Source organism: Colius striatus, chromosome 6 (assembly GCF_028858725.1).
Source record: "Colius striatus isolate bColStr4 chromosome 6, bColStr4.1.hap1, whole genome shotgun sequence".
In the NCBI taxonomy this organism is placed as follows: Eukaryota; Metazoa; Chordata; class Aves; order Coliiformes; family Coliidae; genus Colius; species Colius striatus.
In genome coordinates this window covers 44,994,768-45,019,384 of record NC_084764.1, presented here as the reverse complement: position 1 = coordinate 45,019,384, position 24,617 = coordinate 44,994,768, and the positions used below count along the sequence as shown (strand labels likewise).

General features: G+C 48.2%; 2 protein-coding genes across 3 annotated transcripts in view; one reads left to right on the top strand and one right to left on the bottom strand.

Annotated features, from left to right (window-relative positions):
• EVL (Enah/Vasp-like) overlaps positions 1-4,666 on the top strand; it is a 77,336-nt gene extending 72,670 nt beyond the window's left edge. The window contains exons 11-14 of one of the 2 annotated variants that reach the window (XM_061997975.1): positions 103-165; positions 2,608-2,674; positions 3,030-3,087; positions 4,060-4,666. In XM_061997975.1, the coding sequence (XP_061853959.1) occupies positions 103-165; positions 2,608-2,674; positions 3,030-3,087; positions 4,060-4,097 (226 nt within the window). In that variant the 3' untranslated portion in view covers positions 4,098-4,666. The remainder of the gene's footprint in view (positions 1-102; positions 166-2,607; positions 2,675-3,029; positions 3,088-4,059) is intronic. The other variant, XM_061997976.1, reaches the window with a different exon arrangement.
• Positions 4,667-8,666: 4,000 nt separating this feature from the next.
• On the bottom strand, positions 8,667-24,352 carry DEGS2 (delta 4-desaturase, sphingolipid 2). The gene is made up of 3 exons (XM_061998435.1): positions 24,271-24,352; positions 15,520-16,262; positions 8,667-8,810 (listed from the first exon to the last, which is right to left on the bottom strand). Exons 1-3 carry the CDS (start codon positions 24,350-24,352, stop codon positions 8,667-8,669), a joined length of 969 nt encoding a protein of 322 aa, XP_061854419.1.
• Positions 24,353-24,617: the final 265 nt, after the last annotated feature.

Here is a 24,617-nt window from a genome sequence, read left to right as displayed (position 1 = left end):
GAGCTGCACGGGGTGTCCCTGTGGCTGCCTAGCAGGGGGGATGGCCTCGCTGGGCCTGTGGCATGTGCACAACTCATGTCTTGTTTCATTCCATTGCTGTAGAAATCCATCAGTGGTGAAGAGCTGTGAAGCTAAGAGCCCCACACAATCCCACCTGTCTTCTAGGTACTGGCTAACAGCCCGGCTCCTTAACTGTCTTGCCTTGTCCTCTTCCTAACCTCATCACTAATGTTTGTCCTCTGTCACAGCTTTTACTCATTCTCTCACAAGCTGCTTTGTCTGTCAGTGCACAAAGTGTGAAGTGTGTTGTGTCAAAGGTGTGTTCCTTGGAAAGAAGCTCCCTGCCCAGGGAGGGCTCAGGCATCACAGACTGAAACACTTCAGCAAGTGCTTCAAGTACTGCTGAGTAGAAGCATGGGCTTGGGAATGCCCTGTGCTGCGTGGAAGGGAGGTTTTGGAGCATCTTTTGACAGCAGGTTCAAGATGACCCTGCCAATAGAAGTTCTCATTATCCAACCTCTGCAGAAATTCAGAAGCAAAGGCAGGAATGATCTGAAGAGCCTGCAACCCCTGTTCAAGGAGAGCTAAGCTTGGTGTATCAGGTTAATAACATTGAGCTGTAATAAGGCCCAGATAGACAAGGCATTCAAAGCTATGGGGTACACAAGCTGGCTGCAGCACCACCACTCATCTGCTCACTCACAGAGACTGAGATAAAGTTTGATGCTGGACAGCTGAAGAGAGAATTCCTTCCAGTACTGGTCCAGGACCACCCAGTGTTACTGCAGACCTGGACACTGAGATGGATGAATAAGCTGAGTAGGGAGGTGAAACATGGGCTTCCACATGTCTGACTTTAACTGCAAAGCAATGTCCCTTATTTTACACTTACACATGTGACAGTGCTGGCAGCCTGCAGAGAGAAGGTTACCAATGGCAACTATCTGCACATCCTTGCTGCTGTGTTAAGGATGCTGGAATGTGCCCTGCTCAAACATTCAGAAGGATGCACCAGTGTCACTGGAGCACAGTGCAGCCTCTCAAGCTCTCCTAAAACCAGTGGGACACACTGGTTCTAGGAAGCATGTGAGACTTTCCCAATAGATAGATAAAGACCACTCCTGCTCCTTGCATAGAGGATTGAAATGTGGCCTATTTAAAGCAGCCACTCAGTTTTCACCAGCTGTCTTCTCTAATGCCATTCTATGCTGGGAGGAGGAGTTCAGTGGGGAAAACAAAGTCCTTTCCTAGTTTAACACCTGGAGCAGTGCTGGGTCTTTGCTAGCTCCAGTGACTTCTGGAGGGGAAGCAGGGCAGGTTTCAAAAGCTCTCAGCAGTGACCAGTTCAGTTTGGTGGCATCTGTAGCCGTGTTCACTCCCAGCTTAGCTGTGAGATGGTAGGAGATGTTAAGATTTTCCCAAGAAAGGATTGCAAGGCCAAGTGTATCCTGAGGAGCTGCAGAATCTCTGCCAGCCCCTGTTTTGGTCCCAAAGATGGTGGCAAAGTTGTCTGTAACAGCCTTGTCTATGAATTCTATGGCATGGTCATTTTTGGGGATGTTTTAGGGTTAGTGATTGAAAGTCAAGCAGCTTCTGCCTCTTTGATTTAGTTTATCAGCAGTCAACAGAGTTCAGCCACAGCCTAACACTGTCCTGGAAGGCTGATAACACTCAAGTGTTCTAGGCATCAAGGCCAAACTGGTTTTGTTTCTGGGTCGAGAAAAAGTGCTTGTGCTACACATTGCTATGACTTGACTCAGTCAGGCCTTCCAAGGAAAGGATTCCTGGGTTACTCTTTTCCCTATGGTGTTTTTCTAACCTGTAACTGGGTTAAATGGGGCCAACACAAGGCTGCTCTAGAGAAAAGAGACTGTGAGACAAAACCAGACATCTAGCTTGCATATTGCAAATGCTGTACTAAAATACATTGCTAGACAGGCTTTATCGCCTGAAGACATCCCAGCACGTGCTAGTCTGAAATCACTGAGACTCCCAGCACCAGAAACAGAGCACAAACAGTAAATGGGCTCCCTCCAGTATGTCTGCAGGAGAAGACAGCATCTTTGAGAGATCAGGGCTGCCCTGGGACTGCTGGGCATTCCTTGGTGACACAGCAGGGAGGTTCTGCTCCTGTGTGGGACAGGGTGCTCCTGGGTGACACAGCAGGGAGGCTCTGCTCCTGTGTGGGACAGGGTGCTCCTGGGTGTCTCAGCAGGGAGGCTCTGCTCCTGTGTGGGACAGGGTGCTCCTGGGTGTCTCAGCAGGGAGGCTCTGCTCCTGTGTGGGACAGGGTGCTCCTGGGTGTCTCAGCAGGGAGGTTCTGCTCCTGTGTGGGACAGGGTGCTCCTGGGTGTCTCAGCAGGGAGGCTCTGCTCCTGTGTGGGACAGGGTGCTCCTGGGTGTCTCAGCAGGGAGGCTCTGCTCCTATGTGGGACAGGGTGCTCTTGGGTTGCTCAGCAGGGAGGCTCTGCTCCCATGTGGGACAGGGATTTTGTGCTTGCAGTACCTTTGGCTCACACCATCAGCTGAGTCTGGCTTAGCAAGGAGCCTGTCCTTGGGTCAGGAGAAGCTGACTGGCTTTTTTCTGCTCTTCCTCCCTTTCTCAAGGATGAAGCCAGTGAGCAGCAGCAATGATGTGGCTATGGATGCCTTAGATTTTGACCGAATGAAGCAGGTGAGTGAGGAGGCGCCGTGTGCTGTGCAGGTTCGGCCAGCTGCCCATTGGCCCATGCATGCGCTGCACGAGCCGGCCGGCCGCTCAGCCCGCTGATGCCCTCTACAACTAGGTGCTTGGAGGAGGCCGAGCTGGTGAGCAGCAGGACAGCACAGGCTCCCTGCTCCTTGCCCAGGCTGTGTCTGGGAAGCGTGCAGGCAGCTCTGGCAGCGCGTGGGGGTGCAGCTGCAGCGTGGGTGGCGGGAGGCTCTGGCCTGATGGAGGCGGGCGCGGGCACAGCCGCCAGCAGCTTCGCCTTTTCTTCCACCGCTTAGAAGGACGTTCTGAGCAGCTCACTTGTGTTTTGTCTCATCAGGAAATATTGGAGGAAGTTGTAAGAGAGTTACACAAAGTGAAAGAGGAGATAATTGATGGTAAGAAGGAGAAAAAGTATTGCTTTTCTCACCTTTCTGACTAATTTGCTGTGGATCAGATGCCAGCAGCTGCAGGCAGTTCCCTGGCCTTCCCAGGCTTCTCTGGGCACCTCTGATTCTCATACACATCTGAAGAGCAAGCCTCTGCCTTACCTGAGCTCTAACCATGACACTTTTACATCCTCTATGCTGTTGATGAGCATTTTCACCCCCAACCTTTGAGAAATACCCCATCGGGTGCTTCTCAGAGGTGGGAGGTGAGAAAGGACCTGCCCATAACCCAGATTATCAGTCAGGGGATGTGAAATGGCTTTTACCCAGCCAGCCACACAGGACCTGGGTGAGGAGGGGACAAAGGTACCAAAGGGAAAACCCTTCCCAAGCACCTTCTGTAGGCTTCGTGCACCCAAAGAGTGATTTCAGACCTTCACTCGATGGCAGGGGCTCAGGCAGCCACGTGCTTTCATAACTGAGTTGACAAGTACATCAGCTATACTATGCATACTGGCACTTTGTAATAACTTGCTCTGCCATCTATGACTGAATGTTTCTTTCAGGGCCCTTATTGAAAATGGATTGGGGCATAGGAAAGGGCACGTCCACACTCTGCACTCCTCACCTTAGATTCACGCAGAAGGGGGAGAAAGAGGAGACTGTGAAACAGCTAAACCCCATGCCCCTGTGCTAGCCCTGTGTGCTCACTGAACCATCTGGGCAATCTGCAGCGGGGGAGCCCCTCGCAGCTTGGCCCTCAGACCCTCCCTAGTTCATTCCAGCGCAAAATCCAAACCTTCACATGAACCACAGATGCAACTCCTTCAGCCGGTGCTGCAGTTTGCACGCCAGCAGCTGACTGCTTGCCCTGACTCATCCTTTTGCCCTCCACTCACCCATCCTTTGAGCAGCCTGTACGTTCTGCAGCCCGTCCCCGGGCGCCACGCCGCGCACTAACCTGCGCCTTTGCTTTTGCAGCCATCCGGCAGGAGCTGAGCAGGATCAGCACAACGTAATGACCGCAGAGCACGGGGCCGGGGCTGAGGATGCCAGGGAGGCCACTTGGGCTCCCAGCGCACCAAGGTCAGGCGGGATGGTGAGAGGACACACCGGCACTGTCTTTGTTCTTATACCCTTTTTATTAGCAGACTCGGCACACTTTGAAGCTTGCTGCTGCCTTGGATTCACTTCATTGGAAACAGTCTTAAACCTAAAGAATATCGAATTTTCAAGTCCTGGGTTTTTTAGATCTCATCTGACACTGCACATTGGATTTGTCAGCCTCTTTTGTATTTTGTATTTGCTTATTTAAATGTATGACCTTTCTTTTTAGTAGTAGGTAAGGACACACGTGAACCATTTGCTTTTGATAGATGACTTCAAAGTAATTTTACTAGTAGTCTGCAATGTAAATGAAGATCCTTTGCCAACAGAAATGTATTGTGGCATCACCAGAAGAAACAGAGACATGTTTAGTTGTCAGCCAACGAGTTCTTTGTCTCAGAGTTATCACAATATAAAACAATGGTACGTCAGTGCATCACAGTATCTGTGTTCATATTGGTAATAAACTGTTTATTGTCCACATGGCCCTGCCTGCCTTTGCTTCATTCGGCCCTCCAGCTCCCACACTTGTGTTGCAGAGGAGAGGAAGGCGGCTGAGCCTCACCATGGGCTGGTAGCTCTGCCTGGCCTGAGCCTGTTAGGGCTGTTGCCAGCCCTGCCCTCTTTTACAGGGCTCTCAGCTGCCCAGCCCTCCTCCGCCACCTCCCCCAGACAGGCTCAGCAGTCTTTGTTGCCGAGGTCAGTGAAGGGCAGTGGCTCACCAGCTCTTCTTGGGCCACCACAAACTGTCCCACTGCCCCTACTGCCATCACTGAAAAAGCAACCAGGCCCCAGCACTTGCATAAGAGCTTCCAGTAGAGAAAAGGGAGGTATTTATGCAAAGCAAGGCTGGCAAAGGAGGATGCAAGCTGAGAGCGCTGCCGCTGCGCTGCTGAGCTGGAGGCTGAAGTTAGAGTCAGTTACTAGTGCATTTCATTTCCTAAAGTTGTGCAGGGCTTGAGCTTTATTTCATGGAAAGCAAAGTCAGAGGTATGAGCCCAGGACGCTGAGCAGTGCACACCCAGTCATATCTCTCGGGGCACACAGGTTTGTTTTCTTTAAAGCCATTCTTTCCATTAGTACAGCCTTGGAGGTCCTTGCTTGCCTTCCTTTGGCACAAGCTTTATGTGGCAGGAGTCTTGAGACCATCCCCTTGATAACTTTGTGCAGAAGGCAAGAGATTGAACTTCAGCCACTGAAACCTGTCAAATACTCTCCCAGCCCTCTGCTTTGCTTCAGACCTTCCTCAAGGGTTTGTTTTAAAAGCAAGGCTTGGGGCAGAGTGGCTGGAAAGCTGTCCTGCAGAGAAGGACCTGAAGGTGTTAACATCTAACTGAACATGAGCCAGCAGTGTGCCCAGGTGGCCAAGAAGGCCAAAGGCATTCTGGCCTGTACCAGAAATATTGTGGCTAACGAGACCAGGGAAGCGATTGTCTGCTTGTATTCGGCACTGGTGAGGCCACACCTCAAATGCTGTGTCCAGTTCTGGGCAAGAAGGACACTGAGGTGCTGGAGCGTGCCCAGAGATGGGCAACAAAGCTGGTGAAGGGTTTGGATAACAACCCTGATATGGAGCAGCTGAGGAAACTGTGGGTGTTGAGCCTCAGGGAGGCTGAGAGGAGACGTGATCACCCTCTGCAGCTACCTGAAAGGTGACTGTAGTGAGGTGAGGGTCAATCGCTTCTCCCAAGTAATAAACAGTAGGACAAGAAGAAACAGCCTGAAGTTGTTCCAGGGGAGGTTGAGACTGGACATTAGGAAGATCTTTTTCTCTGGGAGGGTTGTTAAGCACTGGAAAGGGCTGCCCAGGGAGGTGGGAGACTCACCGTCCCTGGAGATACTCAACAGACACATAGGTGAGGTGCTGAGGGAACGTGGTTTAGCGGTGGGCTTGGCCACGTCAGGTTAGTGGTTGGACTTGATCATCTTTAAGGTCATTTCCAACCAAAACAATTTTACGATTCTAATTTTTAAGCAAAGAGAATAAAAACTATAGAGAGCTCTGATGTACTTTTAACTCAGGCCCATTTGCCTCATGGCCACACAAAAAGAACACCCTTCTGCCAATATTGTTAGCAGTGGCAGGGCCAAGTGCCCATGCAGAGGGGGACAGGATCACAGCCTTCTCCAGCAGCACCCACAGGCACTGAAACTCAGCTTGCTGCACACATCTGCAGGTGCCAGGCTTCCAGCCACTTCAAGCTCTTGCTGAGGTGGAGAGTGCAGAGCAAGAGGGCCGAGGGGCTGCCTGGGCAAAGCAAGCTGGGACCACCATGGAAATACTGATAGGAGGCAGGATGAGTAGTGGCTGGCGACTTTGGTTACCCTCTTTGCACCACAGCCTGTGTCAGGCTGGGCTAGCCATCTGTAGCCCACACAGGTGAGTGTGCCATGGAGCCACTGAGCAGGGGAATAAGAGAAAGGCTGCTCTCCCTCCGGGAGATAATCGCTTAAGGAAGACAGGATAATCTTTATGATGGTTTTTCCATTAACTTGCTGAGTTGGCCAAGAGAGCTGAGGACAGCTTTTTTCCTAAGGACAAGGGAAGTTGGATGTGTGGTCATGAAGTGTCACCAGCACTGAATAAATCCCCGCAGAAGCTGAAGCTCCCTGCCACGAGCAGCGGCACACAAGCTAATGCAGGCTGCCACACCAAAGCCTCTTCCTTTGGGAGAAAAGAGACTTTCATAATTAAGACATAACATCTTATGTTCTTCACTGAAGAAACAATGAACTCCTTTTCCAGAGGCACATCCCAATGAAGTGGTATTCAGCCCCTGCAGCACAAAGATCTTGCTGAGCAAACCTGGGTATTTACCCACCTGCCAAAAATCAGATGGATGACAGAAATGGACAAAAGGAAAACGGGGGAGGAGGAACCCAAATTACAAGAAGCCAGCTCAGCTGCCTGGTGTGCTGGGGAGCAAACAGACTGACTCACTGGACTCAATGCTGTAGGAGGAAGGAATGAAATTGTGTTTATTCAGGAAATGAAGCTTCCCAAGTCTACCAGCATACTCTGAGACACTGACCAAGCAGAATGCACAGTAATCCTCCTCAGTGGCACAGACACGGATTTGTAGAAGAAAACAAACAAAGAAGTCAGACTGTTAGGGGGCTGAACTGTAAGAAGGTTTTCTTTTAACTGCTTAATGAAGACAGAAATTAGTTGTCAGTTTCCAGGGTGGGGGGAAGTTATTGGATGGCATCTGAACTCCTGACCCCCAAGGTATTGTTCAGGTGATTCAGGGTTTTGATAACGGAGTTATTGAGGATACCCTGAAGTTTATAGTTGGAGAGGACAGGCAGGAAGATTTAACTGTTCCAGGGGGTAGAAATGACAGATGAAGGTTAATGTCAATAGCAGATAGACAGACATATAGGGAGAGAAACAACCCCAGCTCCACATTCCAGGTATATACCCTTAACACCATCAGTGGCAACTTGACACAGCTGGAGTATCACCTGCTTCCCAAATGTGTAGTCAGTGCCCTTGAATGACAGTGGGGAAACAGTTACAATGACTCTGAAAGCAGTTAGGGATGAATATCACCATGATCTCTCCATGCCTTCACTGACACAGACTCTGAGCTCCTGTGCACAGAACAGGGTGTAAGGCAAAAGCCAGGGAAGGCCACCAGGAATATTAACAACCTTGGCAAGCAGCAATTAAAACTAGAACTTCCCCATTCTCAGGAGGACTTACAGTGGGGGAAAGGGATGAGAAACAAGAAGTCATGAATACTGTTGAAAAGGTGAATGAGAAAGGACCACCCATTTCCTCCAGAAATACATCCATGCTGCTAATCAGGCAGTGAGCAGGAGACTAAAGAAGAGATGTCTCCACACCACAGCTCAGCTCTGCCAGTTAGCTACACTGAGTATTCAATCCTGAGAATGGAAGTGCGTCCAGAGAAGGCTTAGATAAAGCCCTGGGACAAAGGTCAAACAGCAGCTACTGAAATAATCATACAAATGTACAAAAATATACATATTTCCATTGCATATACAAAAATCTCTGCTACCAGCAATGATCAGAGGTAATATTAGATTAAACAGGACATTGAGTTAAAGGCACCCTTGAGTTAGCCAGAAAAGTATCATTTACTACTGTGTGCATCTAATCTGGCATGAATTAAAACCAGTCCTTAGCTTCACAGATGCATGCTCAGGCATCCACATGCCAAGCACTCTCTGCTGCAGACCAGCCCAAAACTCAGGCACACATGGCTCAGGAAGGTAGTTCTAAGCCTAGCACAATCATAGCTCACTGTGGTTTCTCAGCAGCACATACACAGGCATTCCCCATTAAAAAGAATACCAATGCCTAAAACAGTGCATGTTATTGCTTCATTTTCACACTCATCCTCTTGGTCTGAGGAGCACGCACCAATGCTGATGCAGCACACACAAACATCCTTCTGCAGAAAAATCAAGTCATTCACACAAAGAAACAAAGTGCAGCAGGCAGAGCTGGCCCCTTAGCTTTCCTTTGCCAGCTTACACACCCTCTTAACCCTCGAATAAGGACCAATAGTGTCATCAAAAACAAAGTCCCACAGAACTCGGATCCAGGACTGGTGATGTGGGAGGTTATCGTAATATTCTGCTGCGATCTTCTTCACCTGGAAGAGGAAGAGAGAGAAGGAACCGTTTAGCTGCAGCACTGGGTGTGTTTCGGTGTTCACGTTCAGATCTGATAGCACAGCCATCACCTCGAGTTACTTGTTATCGCTTGTGAGCTTCTGAAGTTCAGCCAAAGGAGATGCACTGAGATACAGTCAGACACTTCTGAGCAGCTTTCTGATGAGAGTTTTGCCTCACAGTGTCAGGAGTTGAAACACGATGGATGGCTGCCTTCAGTCAGAACTATTCTGGGAGGTGGAAGGATCTCCACTATGAGATGACTAATCCACCTTCTGAATTGCCAAGGCTCCAACACACTATATTTAAAGCCCTGTGACTCCACTCACAACACTCACTGAGGGTTCTGGGTAGGAGAGAAGCACCAAGTGAGGAGATGCCACACACGTTTCCTCCATTCAGCTCCTGGGATGCAAATCTGAGAGATGGGTTCCTCCAGCAGACAGAGGAAATCACAGGGGGCATCTCTTCTCCTCAGTCTGGCGTTAAAAAATGCTGCAAGATTCATTATTATTGGTCTGTTCCCCATAGTAACAGGCAATAGAACAAGAGGAAATGGCCTCAAGTTGCACCAGGGGAGGTTCAGGCTGGATGTGAGGAGGAATGTCTTTGCTGCCAGGGCTGTGAGGCATTGGAAGGGGCTGCCCAGGGAGCTGCTGGAGTCACTGTCCCTGGAGGGGTTTCAGAGCTGGGTGGGTGTTGCACTGAGGGCAATGAGCTGGTGGTTGGTAGGGCTGGGACAAAGGCTGGGCTCCATGAGCTTAAAGCTCTCTTCCAGCTGAAACCATTCTATGATTATTAGATGACAAGTCTAATAAGATCTCATCTCAGTTACAAATCCCTGAGTCTGTTGCCACCAGAGAAGCGTTGCACATCACTGGGGTAGTATTTGGAGGGCAAGTAAGGCCAGAACCAGAGGACAAAGAGGTTTAAAACCTGGTAGATTCAGGGGACTGTGGGGACTCCCAGGTTATCAGTAGTCCCTGCTGCAGCTAAATGCTCTGCTTTTTGAACAAGGTTACCAAGAAGCAAATCTTCTCACTACTGTACACTTGCACGTAAACTGCTTGGGGGTGGTTTTCTTACAGCTCTACCAAAGACAACCAAAGCCCTATTCCAGAGTGGTTTTTCTTGCTGGTCAGTGTGACTTTTCTCTTTAAAAACCCTGCAGAATCTTAAAGCCAGCTCTGCTGAGCAGGGTATGGACTGCCAGTGAGGAGCAGAAGGGTTACACAGATGTTATCATCCAGGAGGAGGGATCAGCATCCGAGGGGTAGTGGTGGAATCTTTACACAGCGTTTTGACTGCCTGTGAAAAGGAAAGGCTCCCAGCAAAAGTTAAATTATAAGCCAGTATTAGCTCACTGCTGGCTACATCACTAACTCAGCTTCCTAGCAGACACTTCCCTGTGAGGTGGGTTGGGCAGTGTACAGGTTTAAGATCTTTTACCTCCCTCCATCGGTTTCCACACCCTCCTTGTGCACGTGGCATCGTAGTGCTGTGTTGGAGGTGGAGGATTCAGTTTGGGTCTGGTTGTATTCTGCCTTTCACTGAATACCTCTGGCTTCCTGATGATTCTCTGTGTTCTGCTTTGCAGTGTTGGTCTGTACTTCTAATGTGGTTCATTTTCAACAAGATGCAGACAATATCAGCTCTGCTCCTGAGAGATACTTGTTAATGATTGGAAGAAAGGCCATTTCCAGGCAGTGGGGAAGATCTCTGGAGAGGCAGCTTTAGTTCCCTGCACTCCTTCTGTAACCATAACCAGAAATCATTTAATCTGAGTTTTGTGCCCTCCCTTTTCCCAGCCAGGTAATTGAAACAGCCAAAGGATGAGGGAGGACTGTTTAGACAGCAAGCTCCCTCGACTCCTTTGAATGAAAGCCAGGACTGAGGCGGTCTCAGATACCCAGCCCCAAAAGCTGTGCTCCAGCCCTGATGTGGTCATTCCCTAGCACATTGCTGCTTACAGACCTTCCCTCCTACCTCCATTTTAGAAGTTCTGCCCAAATTCTGACTTGCAACAATAGCTCAGCCCTCATCTATGCTAGCCAAGTTCATATGGCAAGTCTACCACCCCCCTCTTCTGCAAAACCCCATCTATTTCCTGCTTCTAGAAACAACAGTCTGAACACAACGTGTTTTCTCAGGTGGTTTCATTATTATGCAAAGCTCATGATCATGTTAGAGTCCAACCACTCTGAGGGCTTCAGAAAGTGTTCCTGTATTGCCCTTTGCATATGGAAGTGGTGGATGGAAATTCACTGAAACCAATTCAGCTCCCAGGAGCAATGTCTCAGGCAGCAGCTGTGCCCTCTGGCACCACAGGCTAACTAAAAATCACACCAGTGATGGACTGGGAAAAAGTGGCTCAGGGAAGAGGCCAATAAACAGCTTGTCTGCCTTTAACCCAGTAGTTTCTGCACTTTGAGTGAGCACGAGCAGCAATATAGGCTGGGCATAGTGCTGAAGAGCTCAGGCGGACACAACGTGCAGGTCTGGAAACTTGCACTTCAGTATATTCCAGACACCTCTTCTGCAGTTGTGTTACAGATTTAAAACAGGCCCCTAGAATGCAAGTGTTCTTTGATAATTTAGATGATTAGCCAAAATACCCAGCAGTGTTCTGGGTACCACATTCTGGCAGCAGGCAGTCCAGCTGCGGCTGGTGAGCTGCTCACCACCTGTGGTGGAGGTGGAGTTGCTTGTTCACCAAGTGCACCCACTTAGCACCTTCCTGCAGAGCATGGTGGCAGCTTATTCTAAATGAGAAGGTCAGGAGGGGCACCAGGGGCTTAGTATGGGATTGTGCTACTCTAGACCAGCTGTGGGACTCAAAGGCACCCAGCAGCAGTTGGTGCAGGAAGGCAGGCAGCCCTTGCACCTCTGGCAAGGTCCCTGTGGGCAGGACAACTGCAGGAGCTGTGCAGGAACAGTGGAGAGAAGGTAAGCTACAATCAAGTATTTGTGGTGTAAGACTGGAGAAAAGGGAATCTTCGGTGAACACAGCTAGAGGCTTTGTGAAGGGTTTTCTGAAGGAAAAGTTGAAGTGCATGTTCCCATTTTGCTATCACGTGGCAGGAAAGAATTCATAAGTGGCTTCTCTTTTACAATGGATCTATGCCAAAGTTTCCCAACAGAATCAGCTCCTCTACTGGAATTTCTTTCAGCGTCTCCATGTGTAAAACAGAATTATCTCCTCCTTACCTAGCAGAAAATCTGGGGGTGGGAGGGCAGAAGGTGATTAGGGTTTCAATTCAGATTCCTTTTAAAACAACACATCAAGCTACATCTAGTGAGAATATTTGAGGCTGGAGGAGTCATCCTTCGTGTTGCATTCTGAGTGCAGCACAAAACCTATGAGTAGCAGTTCCCAGGACAAGTTTTGGAGCTGGATCATAGATTGTCCCCAGGAGGATGGCACCAGGACAAAATATTTCTGAATCCTGCTCCTGACCTCAAGCTTTCTGTAGTGCATTGGACAGGGTCCATTTGCTTCAGTTCCTCCCCCTCTTCTTCCTTGCAGCTTTCAGCTGTAAGTCTGAGCTCATTGCTTGGTGGAAGTTATCATGGGAGGATAACAGGAGATTGAAAAGCCTGTAAGAAGCAATTCTTATGTACCTGGCACCTGGTGTATTGAGGCTTTTCTGCAAGTAGAGCAAGGCAGTAAGTAACAAATCACATCTTTTAGACTGAAACTTTGCTTCTGGTTTTGTGCTTAGAGAGCACGGTACCAAATGCTACCACATTGTATCTGATAGGTGCAGATGGTAAAAGCAGCCTAATATTACAGTCCCTTTGTTCTGGGGCTGTACAGAAGCCAGACATCCTTATGACAGAAAGCTGAAAAATGATGTTTAGAGTTCTGGAAGGCACATTACATAGACCTTGACTGGGGGGAGAGCACTGAAGCTAGCCCTCCTGGCCAGCACAGGGTTAATGGAATCTGCAATTCAGAACCAGCACATCTACTGTGTTTTCCAGTCTTGTCTCCCTAATAAATCTGGTTTCATACTATGTCTTTTCCCACAAGCTTAATGAGTAACTAGTTTGCCTCTGGTAACACTGCAGGCTTTATGGTAGTTTGTAGGAAGATACCGAGTTCCTCCTCCTCCTGTCCCCTCTCCAGAAGTATATTCCATCTTTCAGATAGTTAAGAATGGATCTTCTTACTCATTTGGTAAACAATGTAATATTTTATGGTCATAAGGCATCATAGAAAGAGCAATCTTCAGTCTCTAGTGGTTCTTTTTTAAGAGAAGCTCCATTATAATGTTAAATTTCATGGTCTCTCGTGTGATTTCTTATTACACTAGTGGGACAAGTTCTTACTGCACCCTCCTGCCACTCATCCTTGCAAGTTCAGAGCACAGCCTAATTCCTCCTCTTTTCAATCTGTCCCACTCCTAGGGTAAAGGTCTTTCCAGTGGCAAACACATTGCTCAGAACGTTGTGAATGACACACCTATAACAAAGGACAAAGCTGAATTTACTTTGCTGATAAGCAAGTGGAAGAGCCAGTTGCTTTCCAAGACTGAGATCCAGATATTCTTTGTTCCTGTTTCTCCTCTGCTCTCACCGTGCAGGAAACAAATAAAGATCTTTATTCCATTTTCTACTTGCCAATAGTCAAAAATAGACATACTGAGAGGTCATCCATGTTACACAATTCAGTGATGAGCTCAAGTGTCTAAGAGACTACAGCTGAGAAGGCAGACCTTTGCTGAGGTTAAGCAGGGCAGAACAAGGAGAGGTTTCTACCCCTAAACTGTTAAGAAGCTCAAGCTTTACAAGCTATCCAGAGGGGATCTGTTCCCTTATCTCTTTCCACCAAAGAGGATTTTTCTTCTCAGTTTGCAGTAAAGAATAGCCAACTTGTTTTAATGCACAAAGGATTTTCTATGTTAATTGTTTCACCACAGGATTTTCACTTCCCAATAGATTTCACTTGTAAGTGATCACTCAAAGACTCAACGTTTTCCATGTAGTCCTGTCAGGCAACGATGATTGACACAGCTGACGTGTCTCCCACTAGCAGTGTAAGTCTCACTTGCCCAAGAGCTAGAAATCCATGAACACAAGCCCATGAAATTCAGCTAATTATCCTCTTTACACAGGAGGGCAGACATTTCCAGCTACTGCACTGCCTCGAGGAACTGGGCTGCACTCTTTGTGATGTGGATGGGGAAAAGCTTTTCAGGTCTCAGTCAGGTTTGGAGTAACAGTCCCAACAAGTTCAATTAGTCACCCACCTCTCTTGTGTAAGACACAAAGCCAACCTTTTTCTATTTACAATTCAGTAATCTAAGTATCTAAGCCTAACAAGTTTGAACATTTAAAACTAAGGCTAAGCTCAAACACTTCCCAGCTGAGCTATCAAGTGTATCAGCAGTGGGAGTACCTGGCAGCAGAACTTCCCATGTGAGCATGGGCTGCCTTACCAACTGCCCTGAATGGACAGCTTCTGCCAGACTGCTTCTCCAGCAGTGCAGGAGGCATCTTAAAACAGAACCACAGGCTATACAGAGGCTCCCCATGCTCTTCTACACAAGGAGTGCTCCTGTTTTGACTCTTCTCTTAGTGTGTTTTTGATGACATTAACCCACAAAGCAGGGTTTGCCTAGATATAGCCTCACAAAAGTTGTGTGTGTCACACAGCAGCAGGGAGGTCACAGCTCCTGAACCTCAGACTCCTCACCTCTACCTCCAACTCCTGAGGATGTCACAGTAGCAGCCCCTAACTTTGCATCAGACCAGAGGCAGGAGATGTTTCCTTCCTACTGTGCCAGAGGATTTGTATGTGGGAGTAGTACTTCTCAGTCACATACCTCTAACAGCGTGAGCACCTGCTGAGGAGCACTTGTATTATAACCCAGAAGAGCAGCTACATACCTGGAGGGAGATTGAAAACCATTCCTAGGCACCTGGGCTTTGAACATTTGATTCCCACAACTGATAAATCATAAAAAGGGGCTCGACTTTCAAACGAGGAAAGCCACAGCACTTTCCCAACGACACATCAGGCAACCCCAGTTTCTGTGGGTGGGGCAGCAGAGCTAAACTGAGTCATGTTCTGCAGGAGGGTTGGACTGGATGAGCCCTAAAGGTCCCTTCCAACCCCTACCATTCTGTGATTCTCTGTAGAAGGGGCTTTGTTTTCTGTTGCTATTTGTCAGGCTGGAACGTAGGCTCATAGAATGGTAGGGGTTGGAAGCCCTGCTACTTACATCACCTCAAAACCAGAATGACCTGTTTGATGTTGATCAAGCAATACAGTTAGCAGATTGAGCATCAGACAAATTTCAAGTGGTAATTGCCACCTGCCTCAATCTAGATGGGCCTTTAAACTCCCAGAGAAGTGAAACCTGGTGGCTGAGGGAAGGAAATGGAGAAGTTCAGAGCATCGCTGGAGGACTTTATCATGCAAAAAGTATTCCTCAGGTCCTCAGAGGCTCAGATCTTCTTGTTTCCATCAAATCAACTAACTATAGAGCAGTCTGGCAGCCATTTCTCTCAATCTCCTACCTAAAAGCAAAGAATTAGAAACAAATCCAGAAGCTTTCCTGTTTTCTCTTCCTTCCCCCCACCCTTTAAAAGTGGATCCCTTGCTATGATTTGGAGCCAATTCTTTGAAGCAGTTTAGCAGCTTTTATAAAAGGTGCAGTTTGCTTGTGCTTGTGCTGTACCTACCATTGGCAACCTGCATCCAGGAATGCTGGGGAAGTCATGATGCTCCATGTGGTAACCTACATTAAACGTGAGCCAGTTCAGGGGTCCGTAATAAGAGTAAGTCTCGTACCCTTTTAAGAACATGTAGTGTTCTGCTATGAAGTGCCCAGAAATGGGATGTATACCCATGCAAAGAATTGTACCTGCTATTAAGTAAATGATGGGTTTGAGCCCCCAAAGGTAATGAATGATGAGGTCTACAGAGAGCTGGACGAGAGCATTGAAAACTTCCATCTGTGTAATTGCCTTGGGGTTCACATAGAGCGGTCTCAGACTGTAGAACAGAGGCTGGAGGAACAGCCAAAGCAGTTTCCGAATGGGTGTACAGAAGAACCACCCTTCGAAGTCCGTGGGGACGTCCACGTCCAGCTTGTCCCCACCGAGGTAGCGGTGGTGGTCAATGTGGTATTTCTTGAAGGAGGCAGAATAAGGGATGCCAATGGGCAGGTTGGCAAAGACTGCAAACCAGCGGTTCCACTTGGTCTGCTTGTTGCCAAAGGCGACGTTGTGGGAGATGTCGTGGATGGCGAGCGACAGTGAGTGGTTGACACAACCCCCAAAAGCATAAGCCCAGAAGAAAATCCACTTCCAGGGTAAGTCTTTCACCAGGTAGCACGCTAAAAGCTGTGTGAAAACCATCCCAGAGACAATCCACTTTAAATGTGGATCTGGTCCCATCAGGCTCTTGATCTCTGGGTACTTTGCTGAAGAGAAAAACGCAGAGAGAAACCTCATTAGGTCATGGTTAGGCAAACAGAATCCCCACTGGGACTCTCCCTTTCATCACCCTGTGCTGAGGTGAGGAAATGAGGCCCTGCTTCTATAGAATGGCAATGCCAGAGTAGGGTTGCCACTACAACAAAAGATTTACTAACGTGGGAGCTCCTTTCCCGCTTCCAGCATCGTGTCCACTCGTGATTGATCTTGATATCTATAGGCATATATTTTAGAGATGGTCAGTACATGGCACCATGTGCCTTCACAGCAATGAGTATTGCTGCAGAGCCATGAGTTATTAGGGTGTCAAACCTCACCAGACTCCAAGAAGCACCTTCTGTCAAGCTATTAATTTCCTTTTCTATTTTGCCCACTCTGGATGTTCTTTTCCACTACTTCCTTCTTTATAGCCCTTCTCACAGTTGCTTCAGACATCCTAGCAGAGGACAGAGGGCTGAGCAACAGGCTCACCACATGTTGCTCTCTGGTTAGATGGCAAATGCAGCATCAGAAAAGAAAATCCTGGAGGGAGTGAGTGTTCACCAGTGCTCACAACACATACTGCTCTTTGCACCTCTGGTCATTAATGACCCCAGAGACTCATATATATTATCAGGGATTATATGTTCAAATGACCCTCCTGGACATGTTCCTGTGTGACCTGATCTAGGTGGAACCTGCTTCTGCAGGGGGGTTGGACTAGACAATCTCTGAAGGTCCCTTCCAACCCCTACCATTCTGTGATTCTATGAATTTCTAGGGCTCAGGAAGTTTTCCTCTGTTCCCATTCATTCACCTGTTCCCAAGTCACACACCAAAAGCAGGCATGAAAGTCACACAGGTAATCACACAACAGCTTCATGCAAGCTCCAAGTACTGCAGTGCAGCATGAGAGACACAAGCCAGGCTCTCTAGCTCTGGCTCGTGGCAGGCTGGGACCAGCTTACCAATCTTTGGTTCTCCTGCCCATTCATTTGTCCTTTCAAGAAAAGGGAAACACACAGAAGCACAGTTTATCTTCTAGGTGCTGTTCATCACTTCAGGTCTCTTTCACAAACCCACACTTCTCACTTCCAGCATTAACTTGCATATGAATCTGTTTTATGGGTTTTACCTATTTGCTGGCCTCCTCCTTGAAATCACACTCTGCATCTCTGAGTAATTACAGATTACACAGGTGAGACTGTAAGATGAGACACTCATTCTGCACCCTGAGGCTACCCAGTGTGTTCCTGTAAGTTTGACAGGCCCCGTTTATAAATAGAAAAGCAAATATCATCTGACTGTCACAGCATGCTACCAATGCAATAAAATCAGATGAGAATGATTTGCATCTGTGCAGCTGTATATAGGATAAATAAATCCTGGAGACCACACATGTAACTTCACGTGACCTTGCAGGCAGTGGCAGAGACTGAGTGCAGAATGCAGAGGTGGGTCTTTTATAGAAGTGAACCCTGAGAAGTTTGCACAAGTTCAGAGAGATGAAGTACTAGTGAAGGAGGCAGGTTGATATGGTGAAGCTCTGCAACAAACAGCTTTTCAAACACAAGGAAAAGTTTCTTCCCTGTTGAGGTGAGGGAGCCCTGGCAGGGGCTGCCCAGATGGGCTGTGGAGGCTCCTTCTCTGGAGACATTCCAACCCAGCTGGATGAGTCCCTGTGTGCCCTGCTCTAGGTGGTGCTGCTCTGGCAGGGGGGTTGCACTGGATGAGCTTTCCAGCTCGCTTCCAGCCCTTGAGGTTCTGTGATTCTGTAGCCTGTTGGCCAGCTTCAGCCCAGTTTGAGAGAGCTTAGAGATGATAAAGATTACACAAGTACTGTGGGAGATGATGAGAAAAAGAGACAGTCTTAATTTTTCCTGTTGTGATGACAAGGGGGAAGAAAATCCCCATGAGAAGTATTCAGGCAAGAGAGAGATTTTTCTAAGTGGTGGCAAACCTCTAGTAAAAACTCAACATCTTTCTAAAGTTAGACAACCTTTTTCTTGTCAATCTCTAGGAAGGGCAAGGTTTTTGTTTTGGTGCTTTGCTTTTGCCTTTGTTCTCACAGTTTGGGAGATGATAGTTTCCACACTAGGAATGCCAACATGCTAGAAATTGGTCTCTGGTAGTTAGGTACCAAAGTCCCAGCTTATCACAACTTCATGTGATGACTTGGTCAGAAAACCTGTTACAGAAACCCAGTTTGATGTAGGTTAATGTCCTCCTTAGGAGCATCTGCCCAAAACCCAGAAAACCCTTCAATAATTGAAGCTGCCTCAAATTTTGAGTCACATAGTTAAGGGAGACAAGTCACTGCAGATGGAGAAATGTAACAGAACCAAACCTGTTCCTCAGCCTGGTGAAACTGAGGCCACTTTGACAACAACAAAAGCAAAAAGGAGTTTTAATGGGATAGGGAAATGACTCAGAGATGCTTTGTATGGTAGTTTGAGAACAATGAAAGTTTGGGACCTGTTTCTTTTTGTTGGAGCTGACAAGGATCACGGATTCCACTTGGGAGGTTACAGAGGAGTAACTGCCAGCTAGCAGCAACGTTGCAAGCAGCAATGCAGGTAGGTTGCATTTGTCACAGCTGGCAGCTACTAAATAACTTACCAGGGTTTAATATTAAGTTCAACACATGACTAACTCCTCTCCAACAGTCGATTTTTGCATACTAGTTAAACCACAATACTGTGTCTGTTTATCATTAATACTGATAAGCCCTTCCCATTTCCATGGCACAGAGAAAGCTCAGGGAGGCCGAGAGGCAGGGCTGCCAGGCCCACTGGAGGCTAAAAGCCCCTCTGGCAGAGTAGCCTGCCACAGAACTTTTGGTTAAGGGGTGTTCCATGTGCAAAATGTTGAACGCTGACCCTTTCCAAACTTGAGGCCACACACTCTTCAGGGCGGCACATTTCATTGCAGATTAAGTGATCCTGAGACTGCAGTTTAGATATCTTGTGCTCACACAAAGATGTGACAGCATAAATATGTATCTCACTCCTCCCCTCTTGTTCATGGCTTGCACTTAGTTGAAGTAGGTCAAGATAGACCATTTACAGTTGATCTAAACCTTTTAGATACTTGTAAGTGTTAATGAGATCTCCCCTCAGTCTCCTCTTCTCCAGACTGAACAGCCCCAGGTCCCGCAGCCTTTCCTCATAAGGAAGATGCTCCAGTCCCCTGATCATCTTGGTGGCCCTGCACTGGCCTCTCTCCAGCACTTCCCTGTCCCTCTGGAGCTGGGGAGCCCAGCACTGGACACAAGACTCCAGATGAGGCCTCACCAGGGCAGAACAGAAGGGGAGAAGAACCTCGCTCGACCTGCTGGCCACGCTCTTCTTGATGCCCCCAGGCTGCCATTGGCTTCTTGGCCATGAGGGCACATTGCTGGCTCATGGTTAGTTTATTATCAATCAGGACTCCCAGGTCTCTCTCTGCAGAGCTGCTCTCCAGCAGTTGGACCCCCAGCCTGTGCTGGTGCATGGGGTTGTTCCTTCCCAGCTGCAGGACTCTGCACTTGTCCTTGTTGAACCTCATGAGGTTCCTCTCTGCCCAACTCTCCAGCAGGTCGAGATCCTGCTGAATGGCAGCACAGCCTCTGGGGAATCAGCCAGTGCTCCCAGTTTGGTGCCAGCAGGGAACTTGCTGAGGTTCACTCTGTTCCCTCATCCAGTTTGGTGATGAAGATGTTGAACAAGACTGGCCCCAGAACTGATCCCTGTGGAACTCCACTAGATATAAGGAAGACGTTTCTTATGCTGAGGGTGGTGAAATACTGGCACAGGTTGCCCAGAGAGGTTGTAGATGCCCCATCCCTGGAAACATTCAAGGTCAGGTTGAACGGGGAGCTCTGGGCAACCTGATCTCATGGAAGATGGCCCTGGTTTTTACAGAGGACTTGGACTAGATGGCCTTTAAACGTCCATCCCAACAGAAACTATTCTATGGTTAATTCAAAGTACACATGAGTCAGGACACAAGTTGAGACACACTCAGAGGACAATACGCACGACAAAAGCTTCTGGCTTTGTACAACTTCCTGCCCTTCCCCAGCATGCAAACTAATATCAAACCTTTTTTGGCCCAACTAGCTACACCGAAGTTCTGTATATTCACTGTGAAAGGACAAAGGTCTTAATCTTTTATTTGCCATCTACGAGCTCCTTAATTGCTTAGTGCTAGCTGGCCTGAGGGAGTTGCGTCACCCAGGAGAGGCCACTAGAGGCAAAGCACCGCTGTGGTGCCACATTGCCAGTGTCACCAGAGATGAGGTGTGTCAGCACACCACTATGACAGCAGCTATGACCTGTTTGGTTGTAGTTGTTTACTGGCTGGTTCAGGGTAAAGGGATGTGGGGATGCTAGAAAGAGGGCTCTCAGCTCCCTCTGAAACAGTAACATGGAATAAGCTGGAGCCCTCAGGTCACGCTTAATACATTTTCAGCAGAAGACCACAAGCACCTAAAACAGTGATTTTTTTTTTTCTGCTTGTGTGATTTATTGTATGGGTGATCCCCACAGGGAACTGGTGTGAGCACTGAGGTAGCCGCTGTTCTGAATGCACAGAGCAGGCACAGCAGCAGCAGCGCTGTGCCCACGTAGCGCAGCATGAAGGGGAAACAAACTCACAACTCCTTCGCCAGGAGCAGATGTAATGTAGAGCTTTGATTTCAGCTGAGGAGATATGCATCTTGCACATTTCAGGAGGTGTAATTTATCAGAATTTTCATAAATGTGAGCTTTAAATAGGCAACAGAACAGTCAGCTGGAAGAAATAGCAAGCTAATCTCTAAATAGGTGAGCAGAGCTGGAGGCTGCTCTACTCAAATTAGCCACATGCTACAATAAAATAGATTTTGGCTAAGTTTTTTCTACCTCTCCCACCACCATAGGCTAACACATCAGCCTTCCTACAGGATAAATCACATCTGAAACACTTGCACCATCATCTTCACTCCAAAATAACTCACCAAAGAACCAATTAAACAGATGATATTCCTGGATGACAGATGATGTTCAAGTGCTTCTAGCTACCCCCTGAGCAACACCCATCAGCCCTCCTCTTCATCAGCAAACAAGGGCTTCCCTAAGGATCCTGGCAGCCAGGGTGTTTTCTGACCAGCCTACAGTAATTTCATAGTTAGATCCAACCCACAGGACAAATAAGATCTCATTCTTTCCATGTCACAACATTCTGCTCGTTGCTTGCATTGGGAAAACTCTTTGCAGGTGAAACGGCCACTCGTTGTGTGCTTCTGGTGCTACCAGTATCTGAGCAATGATTCTTTCATCTTCTCTCAAGACCAAAAAAACATCAGTGCTTCTCACTGTGCAAGACCCTGGTTCTCCAAGTGTTTCAAGCCAACAGACCCTTACTGCCACCAAAGAAGATGTCCCCTCTATGTTATATCCTACACTGCATCTCCCTCTAACAGCATTCGTATAACTTATAGAGCAAAGCTAACCAGATCCAGATTGAAAACAACATCTTTTTCCCATCAGGTCAATTTCTGGCCAGGTCTTTCTTTCCCTCACAGACCTCACTGCAGCATGCACAAATCTCGGTCCTGACACAAGACAGTAACAGGCTTTTCATAAACAAGAAGGTGAGAGAACAGCAATGAACTAATCTCATTTCATCAACTGAAAAGCATGAATAACGTGTTCAAGGACGTGAATATCATGATCAGGGTTGGATTGGCAGCTTGGCAAGAGATCTTCACCATAACTTTGAAGCAGTTGGCACCTACACAGTGCCAAGCACAAATTACATTTTAATACCTGGAGCCTGAAAGGAAGATGCTACAAAGAGATATGAGAAAAAGCTTCAACTCTCCCTTGTGCAGATTGTTCATCTATTTGCTGATTTCACTCTTGCCATTAGGAATCATATCTCTAGTAGGTGCATCTAGTGCAAGAGTGTCCTGCCTTAAGCTAACTTCCAGCCAGCCCGGTTGATAAACACAGCTCATAGCTCTGCTGCTCAACTGGAACAGGTTGCCCAGAGAAGCTGTGGATGCCTCGACCCTGGAAGTGTTCAAGGTTGGGTGGATAGGGCTTTGAGCAGCCTCAGCTAATGGAAGATGTCCCTGCCCATGGTAGGAGGACTGGACTCTCAGAGTTATCATTCAGACATATTGTTACCAACTACAAAAGCCTTCTATGCACCTGGGCTACTAAGTCTCAAACCAGGACACACAACTTTGTGATGGAGTGTTATTATATCTCAGTTGCTCTATAGAAACATAGCAGAGCAACAACGGCTCAAGGAAATATCCACTTGTGTGGAAAGAAACTGCCTTATGTGCTTGCCTGTGTTCTTTTCCTAATGGATAGTTTCAGTTCACGTGTAAATCCAAATAGTCACGCCAAAGAGACACCAACACTTCAAAAAGCTGCAGCTAAACAGAAAACAATCAAGTTTCAGCACTTAACAACTAAATCATTAACCCATCGAGCAGAAAATACTTCCTTTACCAGCATGGAATGTTGTCCTCAAGGCACTGCTATATACAGAAAAGTAAAATACATAGATACTGACAGGTATTTGTCCATACCTGTGTGAGAGTCTTACAGTGCACTCCAGCTCAATAGTCACCAGAGAACTTGGTCTGTTCTAGATACCGAGGGTTTGCTGACCATCAGGCTTTGGATAATGCAGTGATGCTCATCCTAGCGATATCATTTGGGGTATCATGATAGTTTCAACAACTTTGGTAGTGTTTTGATATTCTTAACAGTAGCTTCATGATCCATTCAGCCTTGTCAGACACAGATTTTTCTGCTCACATCTTCCACATCTCTCTTTCCACGTTGTACTTCTCTGTGCCCTTCTTCCTGCTCCCCACAGCTGGGACAAAGGGCTCAGAGTAGGAGGAAAACCTCTACAAGTATGCAGTTGAAAGGCCCTAAAAAGTTTGCTCCAGAGTGGGTAAGGCAGTCCAACAACTCCAGAACCTCCACACGACTTCATCATGGTCTGTATTCCCCACTCTATGGCAAGATCAGCAAAGCAAGAGATTCACAAGGGGAGAGACCCACCCTACATGTTCCTACACAGTCCCCTCGACTGAAAGGATGAGTAGGATGGCACCATTTTACATAATGATATCATTTGACTTTCCATCACTGTTGCATAGTAAAATAATTGTTATTTTCCTGCATATAATTCAAACCTGGATCAGGATATTCCACCATCCCAACTTACACAGGAAATACCTTTGTAATTTAGGTGAAATCTGGATTCATCTATTAGCTTGTGGAGGAGTTCAGAAACTAAACCTAATTATCATAGATCCTGTGCAGCACCACAGCCACAAGTTCCAGTACCTTCCTTTAGGAACTTTATCCTCCTCATTAGAGGGAAGGGAAAAAAACCCACAAACCACCAAATAACCCGACTAAAACCAGGAAAAATAAGTTAAAACCTTATTAGTTAAATGTAGAAAATATCATTTCAGGAGGCACACAATATTCTGCAACGATTCTGAATTATCAGTTCTTGTCAGAACCTTCCTTCAGAAAAGCCCAAAGCCACCAGCCACAAGCAAAAGCCTCCCGACCCAACATTCACACGCTCGCAGGCAAGCGCTCCCCGTACAACGTGCAAGAGGAGCCGAGCAGCAGGGACTCTCCGCTGTTCCCTAGCATCCCCGTTTCTTTTATTGCGCTACCAAGATACTGGGAAAACTTGTTCCTCCCAGCCCCCTGGGCCCCTGTCCGGCAGCCGCCGCGGGATGCGGGGAGTGAGGATGCTGGAGGCGGCGGGGCCGCGGATGCGGGGGGCAACGTCACGTCGGCACGTCCCGCGGTGCCTCACCTGTGCGGTGCGGTCCCGCCGCGCCTCTCGCTGCCTCCAGAAGCCGAGGAGGCGGCGGTGGGGCTTTGGAGAGGACAAAACCCCCGAGGAGTGCACTGAGCCTCGGCCCTCGCTCCCCGCAGCCCGCCCATCGGCACCGACACCGCGCGCAGTCCATCCCCGCCGCCTGCCCCGAGCCCCTCGGCGTACCCAAGATCTCCTTCCTGCGCTGCGTGTGGGGCTGCTCCGTGTAGACCCACTCGAAGTCCCCGCGAGTGACCCGGTTCCCCATGGCTCCCGCTGCGCCCTGCTCCGCTCCGCTCCGCGCCGCCCTTATAGCTCCGCGCCGGGCACAGGGCCCGCCCCCGCCCCGCCGCACCGCACCGACACCGCACCCGCGGGGCCCCGCCGCACTCCGCCGGGGCGGGGAGAGAGCGTGCCCCAAGGGCTGGCTCGGGGGGCAGGAGATGGGCTGCCGGGTTCACGTCTCGGGGTCGCGAAGGCGGCCGGGTGACGTGTGTGGGGTGGGCGGTGGTTTGCGGGGCAGCAGAAGCCTC